This window comes from Neolamprologus brichardi, chromosome 8, assembly GCF_056152115.1.
Source record: "Neolamprologus brichardi isolate AB-2024 chromosome 8, ASM5615211v1, whole genome shotgun sequence".
Lineage (NCBI taxonomy): Eukaryota > Metazoa > Chordata > Actinopteri > Cichliformes > Cichlidae > Neolamprologus > Neolamprologus brichardi.
Genome location: NC_142111.1, coordinates 25,535,001 through 25,552,625, shown reverse-complemented (window position 1 = coordinate 25,552,625; position 17,625 = coordinate 25,535,001). Strand labels below are relative to the sequence as shown.

Below are 17,625 nucleotides of genomic sequence, written 5' to 3'. Positions count from 1 at the left end.
CTGGGTTCATGCGTCTGCTTTACTTTACTTTTATGGACTGCACACTAATTATTACACAGACAACATCTCTGGCACTTTTGCCAAAGTTGAGAAGGAAATTTAACAAAACAAACAGGAAGCAGGAAGCTGAAGAGACGATCCAATGAAGACAGAAGGAACAAAATAAAACAAAGAAACCCTGAAAAAGTGATGCAGGAGGTCAGTTTTTCTGAAATGTCATTGCAGCGACAGAAAATGGTCCTGAGTAGTTTGGACAGCCCCGATGTGCTGGAAGCATGTCTGAGAACATGGGGGTGTACTCCTACTGTGTGGGGCTCAGTCAGTGGCAGTGATTGCTTCATCCTCTAGAATCTACCTGCATACTCTCAGCACGTGACTTGGCCAGAGAGGAGGAACCCAGCACTCACTGCACCAGCGTGGGGTCTGATTTCATCCTGACACCTGATGGTAGTCAGGGTGCCGTTGCCTGTAGAGGTCTGTACGTCATCGAGCTGAACGATGTTACAGCGTAATGTTCTCCACGGCTTCTCCAGACCCTTTCATGTCTGTCACATGTGCTCGGGGTGAACCTGCTCTCGTCTGTGAAAAGCGCAGGGCAACAGCTGATGTTCTACCGGCCTCGCGGTGCTGGGCAGTGAGCACGGAGACCACTAGAGGGTGTCGAGCCCTCGGGCCATGAATTTTCTTTCTGATGGTTTGGTCAGAGATGTATACACAACAGTGGCCTGCTGGAGGTCATTTTGTAGCTCTGGCACAAAGGAGCAGATGATCCTGATGATGGGTTAATGGCCTTCTGTGGCCCTGTGCAGCTCTCCTGAAGTCACTGACTTTAAGACTGTGCTGAGAGACACAGCGAACCTTCTGGCTGTTGGACTACCTGTGCAACCGACCAGATCAATATCCCAGGAGTTTCACTGACGTGATTCTATAATCCAATTTGTTGCTTTCATTTTTTGTGCAGTATATAATGCGAAAACTAAACTTCAAAGTAAAACAGGAAGTTACTGTAGGACAAATAACAGGGCAAAGTTTAGTCCTGCTGGAGCCACTGAGGTTTACACCGACGTGCAGGCTGATTTCACAAGACCTTAAAAAGTAAAAGCTGCTTTTGATTTTAGACTTTAGCTTCTGAACTTTATCATGAATTCAATATTTTATGACATTTCTGCACCTTTTGGAGTCATATGAGAACCAGTCATTTAAAGAAGTATTCAAACAGGAAGTATCATTTTCTACAGGACTACAAAAAAATAAAACACCTGCCTAATGTTTGTGCGGGACCTGCATGCGCCTGTGCATGGAGGTGAAACCACAGGGATGTGCTGTGCTGGCTGAGACTGGGGAATGACAGCAGATCCTGAGGGGTCAAAGTTTGCACTTCTGCTCCTCGAGTATCAGAGAAAGATCAGAGAAATAGCCGTGCATGTGCAAGTGTGTCCACTAGGTGTCACTGAGCTGTATGTTGTAAACCTCCTCACACACGTAGGTGCCTCCCTTTAGGCACTTTGTCCTGACTTACAGTTGGAAGAAGCCTCCATTCTTCATGCAGTGGTCTCATCGGGTGGAGGCTCTCCAAACGAACTCTTGTGAGGTGCTCGCTGGTCATTAGGTCATGATTTCCTGAGCATCAGTCCCTTAGCACCGTGAAGAGTTACATAAGATGTGTGATTAATCTGAGCGGACGCTCGATGCAGAGAGCACGTCCCCCATTGGCTCGCTCAGACTTCTGACTGCAGTAATGAATCTAAGTTGGACTGCTCTCTGAGGGGTGGGGGGCCTGACTGCATAACTGTGGGGAAGGATAAAGCAGCTCCATACAAATCTGTATCACATAAAAACTCTGCCTAATAGTGTTGACCTTGTTTCACCAGCTCAGCTATGAGCCATCAGGGAGTGTCTGTGTTCCTGTGCATGCTGAGGATGTTCAAGTTCTTGCAGACTTTAATCTGTTTGTAGTCTGGCGAGTTTCTCGGTTTCTTTTTATGTCACGTTTCATGGCCATAAACCTGCCGCTGCCACGTGGGACAGTCACCAGTGTAATAGACAGTGACCATTCAGAGTGTATGCTGCTCCACACTCAGCTTTAAAAGCACACCACCACCCAAGTAGTTGTAATGTGACCTCCTGGGCTCAGAAATGAAGGGTAAATGCCAAAATTGCAGTTCCTCTATTGCCCACTGGGGGCTCCAAAAATGACTCAGTCCCCATCGGTCCCCATAGACTCTCATGTTAAAATGTACAAGTTTAGAGCAGAAATAAACACGTTTAGCTCCTGCTATAAGTAATGGTTTTGATTTCTATGGATAATTTCCTTTCATGATATCTGTGGAGAGGCATGACTTTATTCATAACGCATTCCTTTGGATGCTAGTAAGACCTAAAGTTCCATCCAAAAAGCTTCTGCCTCAGTTTGGGTGTTGCTGTCTCAGAGGAGTGGCGTGTAACACAGCCCATAGACAGAGCTTAATACATACACCCAAGTATAAAATGAATGAAGGTGCCTTTGAAAAAAATAAACTTTAAGACTGAAAATAATAAAATCAGTTTAACATTATTTTAAAATAAAGACCAATAAAGGAAACGTCTTCACATTATTTAGATGTGGGAGTGAAAATAATAATAATATTAATAATCTCAGCAGCCCCTCTGCATACATCAGATGCTGCACATAAATGGAAACATACAGCAGTTTAAACGTACATTCATGAGGATAAAGGGAAACTCGTTTAGTCTGATATGTAAAGGTGCCAGGAGTTAATGGAGCTGCTGGTGTCTAAACACTGTCCTCACCTCATTATGGAGCAGCTGCTCTTCTCCAGCTGTTACAGGCAGCTCACATCGAGTTTATCTAAACTTCCCTAAACCTCCGTTATTCGTTTCTGGGGATAAATCAGACACCTGGCGAGTCTCTGAGGTCTTTTAAAGCATCTAATCTGTGTTATTATTAGTTAGCAAGACACAAAACAATAAAAATAGATTCACTGCTCTGGAAAAACTCCGTGTTTCACTCTGTAAATACAGATGGAAGTAAATCAGATGAAGTGCAGGGTTTGATTGGAGGTCTGTCAACAAATCCCCAAAAGGGACTTTTTATTTCCCCATTTATCTGCCAACTACTCCCGACACGAGCTCTAAAACTGAATACAGTGTCGTCTTCTGTATTATTTTTGTGCTTCTTTCTCCAGTGACTCATCGATCCATTTAAACCCAAAGCTGTTCAAAGGTTGATGTGACTGAAGTTCACTTCAGGTCAGCCCCTCAGCTCAGTCCAAGCCTCCGTTACAGATGCTTCGCTCGTGTGGACCGTCTGTTTCTCCTTATCAAAGAAAGACCTGAAATCTCCTCCAGATGAAGTTGAGATGTTAGTTTGTCAATGAAAATAAGAGGATGTGATGCAACACGATGTGGAGATTCGGCCTGACCTTTGATTCAAGTGTGTGTGTGGGCAACACGTTCTCACTCCCAAAGCGTAACATTTTAGGCTAGGTGACAAATCGTCAACATATTACGTTTTCGGCTACCCACCACGTTCCTAAATGACGACCTCGGAAAAATGAGGAAATGTGAGAACCATATGGACTCAATCTACACATGTTCGCTCTTTTTCTTCAAATCGCTTAGAAACACGCTATTTAACATCATTAAAGTCCTGGTTAAGCTCAGGAAAAAGGTTATGGTTAGGGCTAGGGATAAGGTTAGGTTTAGGGCTGGAATACAGGGCTGGAACGTCTATTACCGCGGGAGCGTCATTGCACTGGATTTCGCCCATAACCCGCCGCGTACCATAACAACGCCGAAGGTCTCCTTTCGCGTTCCTGAGGAACGCGAAAGGAGCCTTCGTTGTTGCCTTCGTTGTTACCTTCTTTGTTACCTTCTTTGTTGCCTTCTTGGCTCTGTGACAAAACGTCGGCATGTTACGCCTCGGGAGTGAGAACGGGCTGGTGTGGTAGATCTCTCAGCTCAGCATCAACAGAATACACCGTCCAACTGCTGCCATCTTTGATGCTCAGCAGTTAATGCTTATTTCTTGCTTGTGGTTCAGCAGACGTTTTCTTAGTTGGGCGCTGTTACTGCCTGGAGTGCTTTCCCAGTAAAACCACAGCAGTTCTTGGTGCATAAACGCTCCACCTCTGGTTTTAGTACTTGCATCTATGTTAAAGAACACCACATGCTGTACATGCCAGTTTGATCATGAGTGCTGCAGATGAGTGGAGCTCTTCTTTCTGTCAGTGTAAAGATGTTTAACTGCTGAGATATTTTATTATAAGATTAAAAAAAAAGGGAGGGACCCGATTGGAGTCTTTGCCAGCCCAATTCTGGCCCCCGGACCTTATGTTTGACACCCCCAGCTTAAAGAGAAATTAAAGAGATAAATTATTTTTCTTTTAAGGCAACAAAGGACGTTCGTCTGTCCGCCTGTCGGTCCTCCCATGTTCTTCTAATCTCACCTTAAGCTCAGTCTTCTGGTCAGGCTGACCTGATCAGAGCTCGTCTCACAGTCTTAATCTGACACACGAGGAAACTTTCTTCTCCTTGTTGCACAACCTGCCGTCCTCCCCACGCTGGATTAGATTCAGTCTACGCTGATGTTTTATTAGAGCTGGACTGCAGCCACCTCTCATCTGTTTAATGAAGACAAACTTAACAAAACAAATGGGAGTGAAGGATGGGCTGGCCCTGGATTTATACTTCAGTGGTCCCCTGCTAATAGGATTTAGGGGAAAGGACCTCGTGTTCCTTTACTGAAAGAGAGAGCGAGACAGAAACCAACCGGTGCTGCCAGCTGATGATTTAAGAAAAAACGGCGACACCGCCAAGAGGCGAAAGCCGCTGCTTCACTTTAAGACCCGTGAATCCATGTATGTCCACCTCAGAGATGATTTAGTATGTAAACAGAGGCGGTGATGAGGGAGTGAGCAGCTGGCGTGCAGGTGGGTGTGGAGGTAAGGTGATGCAGATGGCGAGAACAGCGCAGTAACTACAGCCTCTGAAATGACCGCACAGTCATAAGCTCTCCAACTAATGACCACACTGTTGTTTTGTTCCGACTCCACGGAACGACCACGCGGCTCCAGAATTCCAAATCCAGTGGTTGTGACGGTGGCTGCTGTCAGCACATATATATACAAAATGACCAGAGGATATTTAATAACCGATCCATGCCGATTTACTCAAACTGAAATCACGACGAGCATCATTTCTGGCTGTTTTTGTCAAACTCTTGTCCTGATTTGACCGGCATGGTGAGGAAACCGCAGCTTCTTCTCTGGTTTTCTTGATTTCAGAGTTGTGACTTGCAGTCAGTGTGAGTAAGTGAGTAAACCTCAAAGACGATGCAGCCGGGAAGCAAAATGCTGCAGAGCGGCTCCAATGTGAAGACTTCAATCGGACTGTTTGGGCAGATGGGAGGAAGAGGAGGAGGTCTGCGTCATCGTACGGACAAACACACATATACAAACACAAACACACATATACACAGCGCACTCTGTGCAGGCGCGACAGCTGCACGTTAACCTGTGCCAGCTCTGACTTTGTTGTTCTCTCTGTCTTTTTCTCGCTCTCTCTCTGAAACGCTGACATGCATAAATCAAAGCGTTATTGCTGACTGACTCAACTTGATTTTTCACACGCACACGTGCACGCTCTGTGTTTCTGGGAAAAGCAAGAGTGTTTGAATTCCCTCCAACGGCCTTCACATCATAAACACGAATGATGAGCTGTCCAAGTGAAGCTGGAGCCGGGAAGAGGCAGGAAGGCCGAGGACAACTCCACCGGGACTGGAGCTTCTTGTACATTTGTTATGTTTTATCTGTTTAATGTTAATTCTGACTCATTGTACACATGAGTCACGCTTCAAAATCATGCCTCTAAAGTCAGTCATGAACTTCCAATCCCAACCACAGACATTTGTCGGGAAAGCTGGAATATGGTGAACGTTTGAAAACATCTTGTTCTGTTTCATATTCACTTAAAAGCTGCAGAGAAATTAAATACTGCAAAAAAAAAGCTATTTAAAAGCAGGGGATATTTGCCATGTTTGATCCTGAACAGAGAGGAAGAGGAGTTTATTGCTCCAAAGTGGACATAATTTCATTAAACAGTGGAAAGGTTCTGATGAGCCAAACTACTAAATGTTGTTTGCAGCTACAGCACAGGATCGTGTAACAGCAAATTACAGATCCAGCAGTTGGTGTGCGAGCAGAAGAATCACATTATGTTCGCTTACTCTGTGCATCCAAGATTTAAAAACACGTAAAGTCTTGGCAGGACCGACAGATGGTAAATTATTCCTCATGCTGCTGAGGATCCATGAACTCTTTGAAAAGTCAAAGAGCATCAAGATGACAAGTTTTTCACTCACAATGATTCCACATCCACAACTGAAGACGTAACTCTACTGGTCGTAGTAGTTCTCTGGTCACTCTTGAGTGACCACTGAGTGAATTGTTTTGGGGATCAAAGCCAACCAAATCCCTTATAGGATCCAAGAAGGAGAAGGAAAGAAACGAACACTCGGGAGGAGGTAACTGAAAACATGACAGAGAGCAGCATTAATAGGATTTGCCCACATGGGGGCAGTCTAATGACCAAAGAGTGGCTTATTCGAACCGTTAGATTCAATAAATTAGCACATTTAAATCTTCATTTTTGTTCTCTGTCAACTCCACCTGATCCTTCATGTCCTAAATTTGTGGCTACCTTGATGAGCTAGTTATTAACGTTGATGCTTCTCTGAAACAGTGACTAGAAATGACCAGAGATGGGCAGTAACGCGTTACTTGTAACGCATTACTAAAACCGTGATTTTTTTGCGAGAATGTCTCATGACAGTGACGTAAGCGAGTGCGACGTTCGTGACAACAGCTGTGTGCAGATCAACAATGGATCATATATCGAGTGCAGAGAGAGTATGAGCGTGCAGCGTTTAAAGCGTGGAAGTACTGACCTTACTTTGAGTTTGATTCCATAAAAAGTGACAAAAACATTAGTGTCCGTTGTGCGTGGGAAGAAAACTTCTTTTTACAGCGAAAAAACCCCTAAACTTCCAAACAAGCACCGAGTAGCTACGACGTAATGGGAAACTCACAGAGAAACTCGCGGATTCTTCCACTGACCGCTGCACACCTGCACCAGGGTAACCCTCCGCCTGCCCCACTCCTGCTTTACAGGTGAAAATAGAGCAACAGGACCGCTAGTCTTTGACTTTATTTATTTTCTGCTGTGTTTTACTTGCATCTATTTGAAAGACTGAGTGTAAACACAAAAAATATTTTATTTTATGTGCTGGAATGTGCAGAAAATAGGTTTAAATATTAAACAAATTTCTTCCAGTCAGAGAATGTTTCAGATAATTAAATTTTTGCTTGATGCATAAAGTTAAAAGATTAAAACGAATAAAACAAGTTTTAAAAAGAGACTTTTCCATTTGATTACATTTTGTATGATGATTATGTAGAAAAAGTAGAATTGGGCTGAAAGATCTATCACTTTATCACCTATTCAGGTTGTAAATCGTGTTTTTAAAAAGTAACTAAGTAATTAATTACTTTTGAAAATAAGTAATCAGTAAAGTAGCGGGATTACTTTTTGGGGAGGTAATCAGTAGTTAGTTACTGATTACTTTTTTCAAGTAACTTGACCAACACTGGTTAGGAGCGGACCTGCGTTAAAGTCCAGTGAGTGCTCTAAGGACCATCTGAATCACGTAGATAACGGCTTTCAATCATTCAGTTAGCACTGGATAAGACCAGGCACATTCAGGCCTGACAAAATGTGTCAGAAGTTCTTTGATTGATAAAAATATCAGGTTTATATTCACACCTGAGCAAATGGGAGCGTTCAAAGTCTATCACTTAGGCTGGAAACTGTAGCAGAAAATCATGCAGGCCCTTCAGGCACCAAGCCCTCCATGAAACTCATTCAAGAACTCGTGAAACTTAAGTTTCACCTTCAAAACCCACATGAACCCTAAGCTCCTTAAGCATTGACCAGCCCCCCACCACAGCGTCACTGTAACATTTTTGAGGATAACTTTAACGTCTCCATCTCCTTCAGTGACCACCAGTCTCCCAGTGGTCCAGATTCCCCCTCAAACACCCTTAAACTCCCTTTAAAGAACATTAAAGCCTCTCGAGGTCTTGAAATACTTAAAAACATACACCCACATCTTCGTCCTGTTAAGTCGCTGAGCCCTGACTTCATCCATGCAGACCCTCTCAAGTGCGTCTCTATGGCGATGAGGGTGGCAACAGGAACACACAAACACAGAGACAGAAAGATGGATGAAAATCCCCTCTGCATCATGTTTTTCTGGAGGTGAGTTGCTGCAGCAGGAGCAGCTGAGGGCTGACGTCTTCAATCATTTGACAGGGTGTTTATGAAGTCATGCCGAAAGCCTAAAAGCCTCTCTACTGGCCTCCAGAGGCGGAACCGCTCATTACAACATCACCACACAGACCTTGCATTCAAACCCTTTGAGTTTTTAAGAACGCACCCATTATGACGTCCTTAGAGTCACGGTTACAGGTTCATTTGATGTGAATTTGTGAAAAGGGATCTGTGTTCCTCTATATAAAACAAATCGTCCTTCTTATATTAAAAAAAAAGTGTTTAATTAGTTTAATTTAAAAACAAAATGGTGACAAAAATATGGAAAAGCATAACAAAAAAAGATGTAGGTAGTGTTTGCTAGTTTTTCTCTACTTTAGCACAGGAAAGATGGAGGAATGACTTTGTTGATGGGCTCTGGTGGGTGGAGACAAACGCCAGGAAGAAGACACTGGAAACAACCCAAACTTCAGCCAAGCGAACATCACTTTACACGGGTGGATTTCCCATCATGCTGAGAGGAGAGAAAGCTGCTTTTTATCCCGTTTAACCAGATAAAATCAAACCAATCACGAGCTTTGATTATAAACCCAGCTGAACACCTGACGATGCTCTCCACCATCATCATCTTCATCACCATCAAACTTCATCTCTCCAGAGAACTGTGAAGTTTATATGTGGAGAACAACACCGTCCCGAGATGCTTCATGCCAGCTTGTCCTTGTACTATAACATGTGTTAAGATCCAAACTGTGTTTCTCACACATTTTGAATATTTCATGGGGACAGTTTATAGTCTGGAAACAGAAAATTAGTTAAAAACTGAAATATGAGGAGAGAAAAAAGAATTATGATCCAGGAACGTCCCGATCGTGCCGTGTGTGTCTGAACTGTTTGGCCACGAAAATGCAGAAACTATTTAACACATTAAAACCTCAGCAAGTTTCAGCTGCATGTTCAGTTAACACACACACACACACACATTCACTCTTGTGGTCAAATAAGTACACAACTCACTGCAGAGTACACACACACATACACACACTGTGTGAAGCCTGGTGTAGAAACATTAAAATCACTCACTTTATCACAATTGTGGGCAAACATAAAAGCTCTCACTTTCACCCTCTCGCTCAGATTTATGTGTCACCACCTTCATTCCAACACACACACTCAGTGCACATACACACACACCCATCAGGGATCGCACTCTGGGTGGGTTTCCTTGGCTTCCTCCTGCATCGATAAGTCTGCAGCTGCTGGAGAGGTCTGACTCTGCAGTGAGTCGAGTCAGATGAAACTCATAAATGTCTTTCATAAACATGAACTGAAGCACCAGCCTGCGTTTCAGCACCTCCAGCGCTGTCGCCTGCAGAGAACCCAAAGATCTGTTTGTCTCGCAGAGCATCAAACACTGGCATGCATCAATCGGATTATGTCACGTCTGATGTCAGAGAAATGCTTTTCATTGAGCGTTCAGAGGTTCGGGACAATTGATTGTTTCCGTAACGAAGCTTCAACCCAGCTGTGACGTATCAGCTGTCCTCTGCACAGATGTTACTGCTGCAGTTTCTGAGCAGACCGGAGCAGAGAGCAAGCTAACAAATCAGAGACCGGGCTCGTAGAGAGCTGAGAAATGTGTTTTTTATGAAGCTTATGTGATACGAGAACTCAGAGAGCAAACATCTGTAACTGTATCTGTTTCTGCTGGTTTCACAGTGTAATTTATAAGATTTATAGCTGCTTGAAGAGAGATTACAGGAAACATACGAACAGCCTCTGAGTTTAACCAAAGTCCTTCCACACCAAAGTCTTGTCACTTAGCAGATACCTTGAAATCCTGCCAGGAGCTTAACTGGGCAGCTAATTTTACATTCACTTAAATATCAGCGGTCACAGGACACAAAGAGGTGTTTATAGACTCAGCAGCAAAATCTGAAAGCCTGCTTACAAAAAAGTGCTGAATTTGCTCTAAACTAAGTTTTAAGAAAGCTCATTTGTTCCCCTGCAAGGATCATTTCTACCACAATCTCTGCAAATCCACAGATTTCAGTTCATGGTTTTCTTGATTCTCTCTCTCATGATGGATCCGTTCTTAAAAAGAGCCGCAAAACAACAGTTTTCTTGCACACGTCTGCAAAACAAATGCTGCTGGTACATTTGGACAATTCGAGCAGGCAAACATTTCAGTCACAGTGCTGATCTCGCTCTGTTTTCCTGGAAAAATCAATCAGTGTTGCATTAACTGACTGCAGGTCAATGATAAAGGGCTCCCAGCAGCAGCGCCTAATGCAGTATAAAATTAGAAAACAAAAACGCACACAGAGGAATGAGAAGAGGAATTATAAAGCATCCGTACACTTTGTTTTAGCACAGGAGTTTATAACAACTATCTGTATTCTTTTGCCCATAAAAACAGTTGTCATCCACATTTATATTAATTCGACTTCATACATGTATTTTTCTTTTAAAAACAAACAAATAAATAAAAAAATGAAATCATTTTCTGGAGATTTTTGAATAAACTTTTAGATTTATTAAGAACTTCTAAGTTGAACTAAAAAAATCGAACCTTTCACTTCACTTTATTTAGAAACTCCAGTTCACAACAGTTGTGTAATATTGTGTAAAACACTTGATTATCAGACAGAAGAGCCCAACATTTGCATGATCCCCTTCCAACAGCTCTTGGCGATGGTGGAGAGGAAGAACTCCCTTCTAAAGGGAAAAGACTTCCAGCAGGACCCGGGCTCAGGCAGGGGCAGCCTTCGGGCCAATGATTTTGATGTAAAGAAAGAAGAAGATTTGACAGCAAAATTTATTTAAAGCACCAAAGGTCAGCAGTGTGCAGGCCGAGTATGTGATGTAATCTGTTTTTATAATGTTTAAAATACTTTATAAACCTTTTATGAACCCTTAAATCAGTGGCAGCATGTTTCATAGGCTGGTCACATCATAGCTGCACAGCTCTGAAATCAGATCCGTGGAGTTAAATGTGAAATAGCAGAATTTGAAGTTCGGGACAGTTTTGAACAAAATTCAATGTAATTTTTTCTAAATATGTGTGTGCACAGCTTCAGTCACATACACCTCCACCTCCTCCTCCCTAACAGACGTCACTCAGGCCCACCAATAGCCTCCTGTGTTTATCCTGCAGCTTTTATAAACCGGCACGGGGAGCGAAGCGCCACACTGCGTAAGCCAGTCCTCCGGTGAAGGTTCCCTGAGCTCCACGCTGCCCCAGAGCACACCTTAAGACTCTTACAGCACAACTCCGTGTAAAGGTTAACTGCAGGTCTGAGTTTCTGTCGGACTGTCCCATCATGAGTCTCCGGTTTGTCCTGTGCGTAATGGCCCTGTTCGCCTCCTCTAGCCTGGTGGCCGAGGCGCTGAGAGCCAAACGCCTCGCCATCGGCTGCCCGGAGAAATGCGACAAGTCTCAGTGCGCTCCCATCCCCGCGGACTGCCTGGCCGGCGACGTGCTGGACCGCTGCGACTGCTGCCCGGTGTGCGCGTCCGGCGAGGGCGAAAAGTGCGGCGGCACCGGAGACCGCGATTGCGCCGAGGGGATGGAGTGCGTGGTGACTGACGGCGTGGAGGTGTCGGCCACTGTCCGGCGGAGGGGCAGCGCCGGCGTGTGCGTGTGCAAAAGCTCCGAACCCGTGTGTGGCAGCGACGGCGTCTCGTACCGGAACATCTGCGAGCTGAAGCGCGTCAGCAACCGGGCCATGAAGCTGCAGCAGCCGCCGGTGATCTTCATCCAGAGGGGAACCTGCGGGAAAGGTACGTGTGAGTGCGTGTGCGCGTGCACGAGAGAGATTGTAGCTTAAGAAGAAAGAAAAGGTGAAGCAGGACTGTGGAAGTTTAAGTGCGCACACACAGAGCCTGAAATACGGCAGCAATGTGTGTGTGCGTGCGTGTAATCATATCTTTGTGGGGACCAAAAATTGGAAGTTTACGGTACTCGTGAGGACCAAAATCCTGGTCCCCACAAGTTTCAAGGCGGTTTTTAGACTCAAAATTTGGTTTTAGTGTCAGGGTTACAATTGGGTTATGGTTATGTCAATTAGATGTCCCCACAAGAAACGAATACCCGACGTGTGTGTGTGTGTGTGTGTGTGTGTGTGTTGGCTCTGAACTTGTATGACCTCAGCAGGAGTCTGAGTCTGAACTCTCGCCCAGCAGAAAATCATCAGCATCCAGAATGAACCCAAATCGCGTGAAGAATGTATCCTTAGATCTCAGACAGACTGGCGTTAACCCTGAATCTGCGTCTCCTCCCAGCAGCAGATTAAACCATAACCTCCAACATATAGTGTCTGATTAATCTGGTGGCCTGTGGTCTAGTAAACATCAGGTTTGGTCTCCAGATACCTCGTTGTAGTTTTTCACATAGAAAGTAGAAGTAAAGCAGCAGAAGATTGTCACGTTTAAAAGCTGCAGTAACACAAACTGGACCATTAAACGATCTCCCGATAAATAATTTGACTTGTGACGTCACCTGTCTGAGTCAGAGCTGCAAGTGAAACTTTTGAAAAGCATCAAAGCCAAAGCTGGAGGTTTTTCAGCTGCGTTTCTTCCGATGACCACCAGATGGCGCTCCCAATGAACTCTGCTTATATTGAAGAAAATGAGAAAACTATTTTTAAAGAAAAATTCTACCAGGACCTTCCAGATGTTCAGAGGAGAAACAGCATATTTCCAGCGTGAAACCCCCCCCCACACACACACACACACATGCTTCACTACATTTCCCTGTTTATACAGCTTAGAGATAACAAGGTAATTAGTGATTTCTCCCAGAAGACAATCATGTTAACTAAACCTAAATGTCTGCAGTGGTACAACAGGAAGTGTTTTGGAGGTTTATGGGAAAAAAAGCACTTTTGTTAGATGTCTACAGATAAAATCACAGTCTGTATATAAAAGATGGAAAGATGGATGTGGCCACTACAATGTCACCCACATCGTTCTGGCTTCTTGAGATTCTTTTTGAACATTTGAGTAAGAGATAAAATGCTTTCATTTAACTCTCAGTATCCTTAGTCCTTAAGCTTAGCCCCTACCCCTGAGAAGCAGAAGTCACAAGGCAAACTTGTTTGTAGTGAAGAGAAAGGCGTGCTGCCATATCGTAGCCACTTCCTATCTGCTAGGCCTGACCTATCCTGATTGGAGTCACTGAGCTGGACCGCTCCACCGTGTTTGAGTCTTGCTGTGTGCTACAGCCCATCCGAGTTTGTGTCACTCTGTTGCACCTGTACAGTTTATGAAAACAAGCTAGTCTAACTGGTAGCTGATAACTTCTGCCCTCTTGTTCATGTTCAGCCAATTCTTTCTTGCAGGAAGCCAAAACATTTAAAAGTGAGCCTTCGAAGTCAGGTCCAAAACCAATGGGTGATGTGAAGCTGGCCATCTTTTATTTACAGGCTGTGGTGCTTTGACACCAATGAAAACCTCTCAGTGACGAATGAGGCTCTGAGTTTTTGTAGCTGCATGTTACAACAGCAGACAGTTAAACTGCGCTATAGTAAGTTAAGTTAAAGCATTCATCTGACATCTGTCGTAGCAAACTCTCTCATTACATCAGCACCCTTCTCTCTTTCTCTCTACATCTGCTGATTGGCCCAAAACACAGACATGGAACATGTTTCCACCCATAAACCTGCCTCCCTCCTTCTCTCGCAGGCTAATGTTATCTTAACGAGGCCATAATTTCTTGAAATTAGGCCAGGAAGTCCTGAGTGACTGCCCTGTGCTATGAAAACAAATAGGTTGTCCTGTGAGACTCAAAGAGTCATGAAAGGATTTTAAGAAGTGAAGCCACACAACCTTCAAAGCTACAGCTGTAAATACAGCAGTTTGCTGATGCAGTTTGATTCAGATTGTGTGGGGTGGACTTTCCCAAGCAAGGTCAGTGTCAGCCTCCTCCTCCTTCTTTTCCTTTTTTTCCTTTTATCCATCTAATGTCTCCCGTTCCCTTCCTTCACCTCTTCCCTTCCCAATCACGTCTCTGACCTATTTCACTGAGAGGGATGTCCAAACCTCTAAAACGCCTCTTTGCATGTGATTTGATTTGAACTTGAGTTTAGGGAAAAAATCTGGACGATGCCACAATGAGTCTGCGGTGATTCATCTCTTGGAGCTGATTGGCCAATTGTATAACTTCCTAAACAGACACAGATCTAGGTCACACAGATATTTAACCCAGATTTGAGGGGATCAAAATGTCTTTCTCTCTTTTTTGTCTTTGACTGCTTCCATGTGCAGACTTGCAGGCTGTTTGCAAGATTGACAGACTTGGATACAGAGTCAACAAAACACAGTCACTTGGTGATTCAGCTCCTTTCAGGAGCCGGAGGGCTCACTGCCTTAAAACCAGGCTACTGTTTGATGTTTGAGAACAGCACATGTAGCTCCGTAAAAAATAAACCCACAAAATACTAAAATCATGTTACTGGAACAGGTTAAAATACTTTGGTACAGCTATTAAAAGCATCCATATGTTTCATTTTAATAGTGTCAGAGACAAATCTTGCTCTTATATAAAATCAATAGCCAATAAATAAGCATTAGTTACAGTTTTTAATTAAGTTACATGGACATCATGCTTTACAAACTATGTGAGAATAGCAAACAGTCTCTCTTTAAATATGTCCTGACTTTGTCACACTCAGAATTAGAGGTGCAGAAGAAGAACATTTCTATCTCTGCAAGTACAGTAATGCAAAAATGAACGTCTACAGCTCATTACTGTACCTCAAGGTAACCATCTGCTCCTTTCTGAGGGGAAAACAGCACATATCTGCACTGAGGGCAGGTGTCAGTAGATGTCTTTGCTCAGCCAAATAATTTTTAAGTTCTGGCAAGTTTCATTCTGCTCTTGTCTTCAATATCAGCAGCGCAGTGGGTCAGTGGCAAACACTGTCTCCTCATAGACCATCTTTGTTCTCTCTGCACCTGCTGGGATCTTTCCAGCTGCTCTGGTTTTTCTCAGCTCGACTCAAATTTACTTACAAAACACATTTAAAGACAACTCGACCAAAAGAAATGACTAAAATAATTGTTAGCAGCTGCTATACATAGATGGTTGTGGGCATCACAGGTTTAAGGCTGGTTCCTAAGAACAGCTCCATGCATATCTGCTCAAGGTCATCTTCATGTGCACTTCTGGATTGTTTTCAGTGGCACTTCTATGGATCGTCCACTACTTGCTCACATTTCCCCTGAGTGTTCTCCAAAGGACAGCTCAGCTCTCGGCACACTGCCGCGAGCAGCGGTATCACTGCAGAGGCTGGGTTGGCTTAAATGAACAACAACAGCCATATCCATTTAAACTCTGTCATCATTTGTGAGCAGAAACTGAAGTGAAAGCTCTCCTTGTCGGACCATTCGGGGTCGCTGATATGTGAGCATTGGTTGTTTACAGTGTGCCGGCTTCAGCGTCGCTCACTGCGCCAGTGTGGACATGACCTCTGTTGACCTCACGGCATGCAGCGCTGTTACCGACACCTGCAGTGCGTTTCTGACCTGACTGACTCCATTCAGTTCACTTCAAAGCTGCAGCAGCTGGCAAACCGCTAATCTGCAGCCAAACAGCCGACCAGCCAAACCCACATCGGCACATACAGACGGTCAGCTGCAGCAGAGGCTCAGGAAAAGTCATCACAGACTCAGACTGACTGAAGCCTGGACTGATGTGAGAATGTGACAGCCTCAGACCTGAGTTGTGTCCAAGTGCGTGTATCCATAAACAGCTTCACAATAGTCTTTCTTCTTCTTTAACACTTTTTATGGCACATCTGCAGCATCTGGACCTAGCATCGCACATTCATTGTTTTAAGCACACATTGTACCTTTATCACGTTTTAAGACCACATTCCACCAAACAGTCTTGTTGCCTCTGGTTCCTTTTAAAGGGGATCTTTGTTTTTTAAGTGCCCACCATGTTAGCATTAGCCAACCTCTGATAGATGATGCAGTCGGGCTGAGGGCTGTTGACATCCTCAATCCAGCTAAAGCCTAAAGCTTAGGGGTGGCTTTCACCATAGTTTGTGCTGACAGCATTTCTTCTTTTCTTAAAAAAATTGGGATTTGTGTGGATTTTTTGGGGACTGGTTCACACAAGAAAGTGATCTGTTTCCACTTTGTTTTCTTTGCCATGAGTCAACGTCTTTAATGTGTCCATTCATTGTTTTTTGCACAGCTGCAGTAAAAATTGTTTGCCTGAAAAAAGTTCGATCTTCATGTGGCTGTCAGTGTTTCCTTCCCTCCTTTGTTCTCTTTCCTTCCCTCGTTAGTGTCTGATTGAGTTCACCTGTCCCTCATTGCCCATCTCCTCTTGGTGTTTGCATTTCATCAAAATGGCTCCACAAGTTTTAGTACCTCCCAACAAAAACTCGAGAGGAGAAACACGAGGGCAGAGCAGCAGGAGACTAACAATATAAAAGCCACACTTAGAGTCTCATTTACAGTAATGCCATTTAAATGCACAATAAACTGTTTCATTGGCCGACTACCAGTGTAGAGGCTCATTTACAAATACAGTCTATTTTCTATCTATTTTGAGGTCAAAGGACGAGTTGTTTCTTGTCTTTTTTCCAAGTGAAAGCAGCGTTATCAGCAGAGCTGGTATGAACTGCAGCGAGGTGATCGCTATGAAGAATGAGGTCGGGATTCTTCATGATTCGTGGAGATAAAATCTGCAGACATCTGAAATATGTGGAGGGAGTCAGCTGAGATATGATACAGTATGATCCTGAGACCAGTGACCCTGAGGACAAACAGAGATATGCCTTCACTGTCGCTCTGCTCTGTCTCATGTAGTTCTTTCCAACGGTTTGCTCAAAAATGTCAAAAGGAACTCGGGTCTGTTCACACAGCTGCTAGATGGTGGGTGACGCTTCAAAGGCCCCGATTAACATCAAGGAGGTTAGTGGTGGAGAAATTGATCACTTATTGGAGCAAATCACAACTAAACACCAATAAAGATGAATCACCACCTAAAAAAATAAAAAAAGTATTGTGAAAGTCTCTTTTAACTTGATCACACGGCCCGCCGCCCACCACGTGGTGGGGGGAAGTGGCCTATTAAAAAGATGGTGCCACAGGTTAAAGGAAGCACTTGAAATCAAACATCTCTTCTGAGAGAAACCTGGAGCACTTAAAAAGAGCCGGAGACCACAAGAAGATCCTTTTTTTAACTTCAGTGGTCAAAAACTACAAGTATGGATTTACCAAAGTGGATCAAAACAGCTTTACAAAAACCACCCATTCATCCATCCATCCACCCATTAAGCC

General features: G+C 43.9%; 1 protein-coding gene and 1 pseudogene across 1 annotated transcript in view; both read left to right on the top strand.

Moving 5' to 3' along the window:
• Positions 1 to 11,516: 11,516 nt before the first annotated feature.
• htra1b (HtrA serine peptidase 1b) overlaps positions 11,517 to 17,625 on the top strand; it is a 31,417-nt gene continuing 25,308 nt past the window's right edge. Inside the window, exon 1 of the mRNA XM_087844973.1 lies at positions 11,517 to 12,111. Within this exon, the coding sequence (XP_087701099.1) occupies positions 11,652 to 12,111 (460 nt within the window). The 5' untranslated portion in view covers positions 11,517 to 11,651. The remainder of the gene's footprint in view (positions 12,112 to 17,625) is intronic.
• LOC148101857 (uncharacterized) overlaps positions 15,058 to 17,625 on the top strand; it is a 4,149-nt pseudogene continuing 1,581 nt past the window's right edge.